Genomic DNA, 4,028 nt, shown 5'->3' on the forward strand with positions numbered 1-4,028 from the left:
CTCCCCTTGCAGGTTCCCTTTGCATCTCCTCGTCCTGCTCCTCGTCATCCTCCACTTGCCTCCACCTCATTCCTCCTCCCTCTACTCTCTTCCAAACTTGTTTGTTCGCTCTCTGTCGTGGATCGGCCTCCACTTGCCTCTCTGACCCTCTGCGACTCTCTGACTTGTCCGTGCTGGTGCCGTGTGTCGTTCAATGTGTTGAGTTGGTACGCAGTGCACGAGTAAGAGCAAGGGCTGCCCACCGAAAGAGACCGTTTGGAGGGATAAACGCGCTTTGGTTGCAAAGAAACGTTCGGAATCACAACAAACATCAGGTCGGCAACCCGCCAAGCAAAGGCTGGCTCAAAGCATCCTCACACGAATTTATACGTATGCAAACCATGGTGGCAGAGACTATGAGACTGAACGAAGGCTCACTTGAAGACGCCATCGCCTCACTCTTTCCCGAGGACGCCCCGCTGAAATTTCCTGTCCTATCACCTTGGAATGCAGCTGCCCAGGACGGCGACTGGCTTGTCACCATCCCAGCACAGTTTCTCACTTCAGAAAGTTGCAACGAGATCACATTGTCTTTGTCTAAGCACGCTAATAACACTGAAAGTACTCATGAAACTGCAAAGGAGCCAAGCACAGGTCGGATGCTCTCGAAAACAGAACTCATAGCTCTTCCAACATCTGCAGGCAGTGTGGGGCCGATTTCTTCCGAGAGCGAACATCAGGAATCAAACACGGACGGAGACTCGGCCAGCAGCGTGTCCTCTGCAAGCCCAAGCCCCGACTGCCTCCTTGCCCCTCCTTCTCAAGACGCTTTCGTCTCATCACCGCCACCGCCCGCAGCAAATGGCGGGTCTCGAAAGTCCAAGGCATCGTCGAGCAACTACCAGTGGAGCAGGGAGGAGCACAGGAGGTTTGTCGACGCGTTGGAGAAGCTGTCGCCTCTGAGGCAGATGCTTGCGAGCCATGGGAGGGTGACGATAGGGCTGGGGCACGGGCTAGCGGAGATGATATCGAAGGCTGTAGGGACGCGGTCGATCTCGCAGGTGCGGTCGCATGCGCAGAAGTACTTCCAACGGATCAACAGGGAGCGAGGGTATGAAAATTGATGGTAATCTTCCAGTGCTTGCAAGTTATCGGAGGTCAAGCCTTTGTATCCGGCCGTTATCAAAATATTCACATACTCAAAATATTCAGAAGACATGCAACAGTCAATATTGCTCGTGTGTGACTGTTTGGCGTATGTTTTTCCTTTCGTGTATTTTAGCAAAGTTGACACGATAAAAAGCCTGATCGGACTCAAAGTAGAACTCCCAACTCTGAGTGTACTCTAGTACAGGCGCGGCCGGCTCCACCGAATGACCCTGGATCAGACTGCCGGTTACTTGAACCATGCCATGATGATGTCCACGGAAGTGATCGAGTGATCGTACGTGACGGTATCACCGCTGTCCGGAGTGCCACTGGCTAGTATAGTATGGTTGTCACTGCCAGACAGCGATGAGTAGTTCCTTGTACGGTAGTAGCACTCAGTGACTCACGGTGACGGCGCCGCGCGTGGCGCCGCGCATCGGCGGCGGAGAGTCCGAGGGCCGAGGAGGCTGAGCGGCCCACCGTCACCGTGACGGCCGGGCCGGGCGCTGGGCACACAGCACTTGGCTCAGCCTGCCGAGACTCAGAGGTCACCCGCCGCCGTCGCGGCGCACCGTGGCACCGTGACGGTGACTGCCGCAGCCTGGCAGTGAGCGGCGCCGCGACCGTTCGACTGAACTTGGCAACTTGGCAACCCGGTTGAACGGCGTGCGGACGGTGCCAAGGTGCCGCGCCGGTGCAGTGCCGGGCAACTCACAGCCTATGTGACGGTCAACTTCAGAGTTCGGGTTTGCCGAGCTTGCGGGTAATGCCGTGACAACCAGACAGCAAACGGTTCCGTCTCCGACCGTCAGACTCGGGCAACCTCGTGTAGCCGAAATGAAAAGACTTGATTTCGATTGATCAGCTGAAGGCCATAAAATCTTTAAAAATTGAGTTATTAACACTGATCAACGCAGCGAAGCCCGAAGGAGGCAGGTACCACTACAGTAAAGCGCGAAATCCCGGTACAGAGCACGCAGCGGTCCCATGCTCTTCGCAACGAGGATGCCTCAGCTGTCCAAGGAGGCAAATGAACGTGATCTCGAAGACGCCATCGCCTCACTCTTCCCCGAGGATGGCTCTTTCAAGCCTCCGGCTAAAACAGCTTGGCATGCAGCTTATGCTGCCGCAACAACATCAGACGGCGACTGGCTCCTCACCATCCCAGCACAGTTCCTGACCTCAGACAATGAGACCCTGACAGAACGAAATGATCTCTATCACTATTCTACTTTTGAGGATACACGTTCAGATGCGGAAGGCCCTCTTTCTGACTACACAGACGACTGCTCGCAAGACGGAGACTCGGCCAGCAGCGTGTCCTCTGCAAGCCCCGACTGCCTCCTTGCCCCTCCTTCTCAAGACGCTTTCGTCTCATCACCGCCACCGCCCGCAGCAAATGGCAGGTCTCGAAAGTCCAAGGCATCGTCGAGCAACTACCAGTGGAGCAGGGAGGAGCACAGGAGGTTTGTCGACGCGCTGGAGAAGCTGTCGCCTCTGAGGCAGATGCTTGCGAGCCATGGGAGGGTGACGATAGGGCTGGGGCACGGGCTAGCGGAGATGATATCGAAGGCTGTAGGGACGCGGTCGATCTCGCAGGTGCGGTCGCATGCGCAGAAGTACTTCCAACGGATCAACAGGGAGCGAGGGTATGACTGACATTGATCACCGGACTGGAGACTGCTTCTGATTTCTGTACTACATTCATGTATTTCTTCTCCTTTTTGGCTTTTTACTACCTTGTTTGATAATCTGTCACTTGAGTACAGTATGATCCTTCGAACCGTCTCAGTGACAGTGATGCAGCGCCAACTTGAAGTGAATCACTGTAGCACTACTCAAACTGCAAGCCCTCTGAGTCTTTTTCAAATTTTTTGCTATCAGATGATTACTGTATATGATAAAAACAATGCTGTTGTACTATTATCTTTCGAGCAGTGTCACATGCCAGCTTCAGCTTGTTGGCACAGCCGGGCGGCCGCATCATGGCATGACAGTGAAGTTGAACTAAGTTCCGAGGCTTCACACAGTCTCAAGTACCACGCGACGGTCTCAAGTCCGTTCAATGCGGCTGGCAGATTCACCAGGGTCGCCTAACGCGAGAGCGAAATCCAATTTTCAGGGTCTGTCGCAGTAACATCTCAAGATTTCGATTCCGAGCCAATCCCCGGGCCCTCAGTCCGTCGCGTCACGACTCGGAGTCGACTCCCGGAGACTCAGCCGCACCAGTGGATGACAGACTGGCGGACTCAGTTCAAGTTGACGGCTGAGCCGCTGAGCCTCAGACTCCCCGGCGGGGCCGGGCACCGCCACGCGGGCCGCCGGGGCCCGGCATGTGGCCAGGGCCTGAAGACGGTACGGAAACGGTGACTCACAGCCTGCCGTGACGCCGCCGCGCAGTGCCAGTAACCGCTCAACTGACCGTACTTGGTTACTGAGTCGGAGGGGGCGGCCCGGTCGGACTCAGTGACTCAGTCGCCGCGGCCGCTACCGACGTGCCAGTCGCCGGCCGGGACCGCCGCGGGCCGGGCCGGGCCTGTGACGGTCGGACGGACTCGCGGGCGCCACCGGCCCCCCCCCCCGGGGCCGGGGGCCACTGCGCGCGGAGGTCACCTGAGTCCGTACGGTCAGTGCCCGCCCGGGCCTAGCCTAGTATGATTGAAACCTGACCGTAAACTTGAACTTGACAAGTTACACCGGCGGGCCGATCGGACCGTTCACTCAGATCGGAACCCGGCGACGGCGTCTACGGCCGGCCCGGCCGTTGAAGTCACTAGTACTGCCCCCCCCCCGGGCCGCCGGGCCCCGGTCCGATCAATCATTGAGTGGGCGCCCCGCGGCCGCAGTGCCCGACGGCCGCGTGCCGCGGGGCGGCATACGCCGGTACTGACGGCCGTGAC

The 4,028-nt window shown here is 57.6% G+C and overlaps 2 protein-coding genes across 2 annotated transcripts; both read left to right on the forward strand.

The window, feature by feature from the left end:
* Positions 1 to 371: 371 nt before the first annotated feature.
* Positions 372 to 1,103, forward strand: GUITHDRAFT_122902 (hypothetical protein; the record flags this gene model as incomplete). Its single annotated transcript, XM_005817814.1, has 1 exon — positions 372 to 1,103. The coding sequence occupies one exon, from the start codon at positions 372 to 374 to the stop codon at positions 1,101 to 1,103; it is 732 nt and encodes a 243-aa protein (XP_005817871.1).
* A 1,012-nt stretch (positions 1,104 to 2,115) lies between these two features.
* Positions 2,116 to 2,787, forward strand: GUITHDRAFT_122903 (hypothetical protein; the record flags this gene model as incomplete). Its single annotated transcript, XM_005817815.1, has 1 exon — positions 2,116 to 2,787. One exon carries the CDS (start codon positions 2,116 to 2,118, stop codon positions 2,785 to 2,787), a length of 672 nt encoding a protein of 223 aa, XP_005817872.1.
* Positions 2,788 to 4,028: the final 1,241 nt, after the last annotated feature.

The sequence above is a fragment of the Guillardia theta genome (genome assembly GCF_000315625.1).
Source record: "Guillardia theta CCMP2712 unplaced genomic scaffold GUITHscaffold_543, whole genome shotgun sequence".
In the NCBI taxonomy this organism is placed as follows: Eukaryota; class Cryptophyceae; order Pyrenomonadales; family Geminigeraceae; genus Guillardia; species Guillardia theta.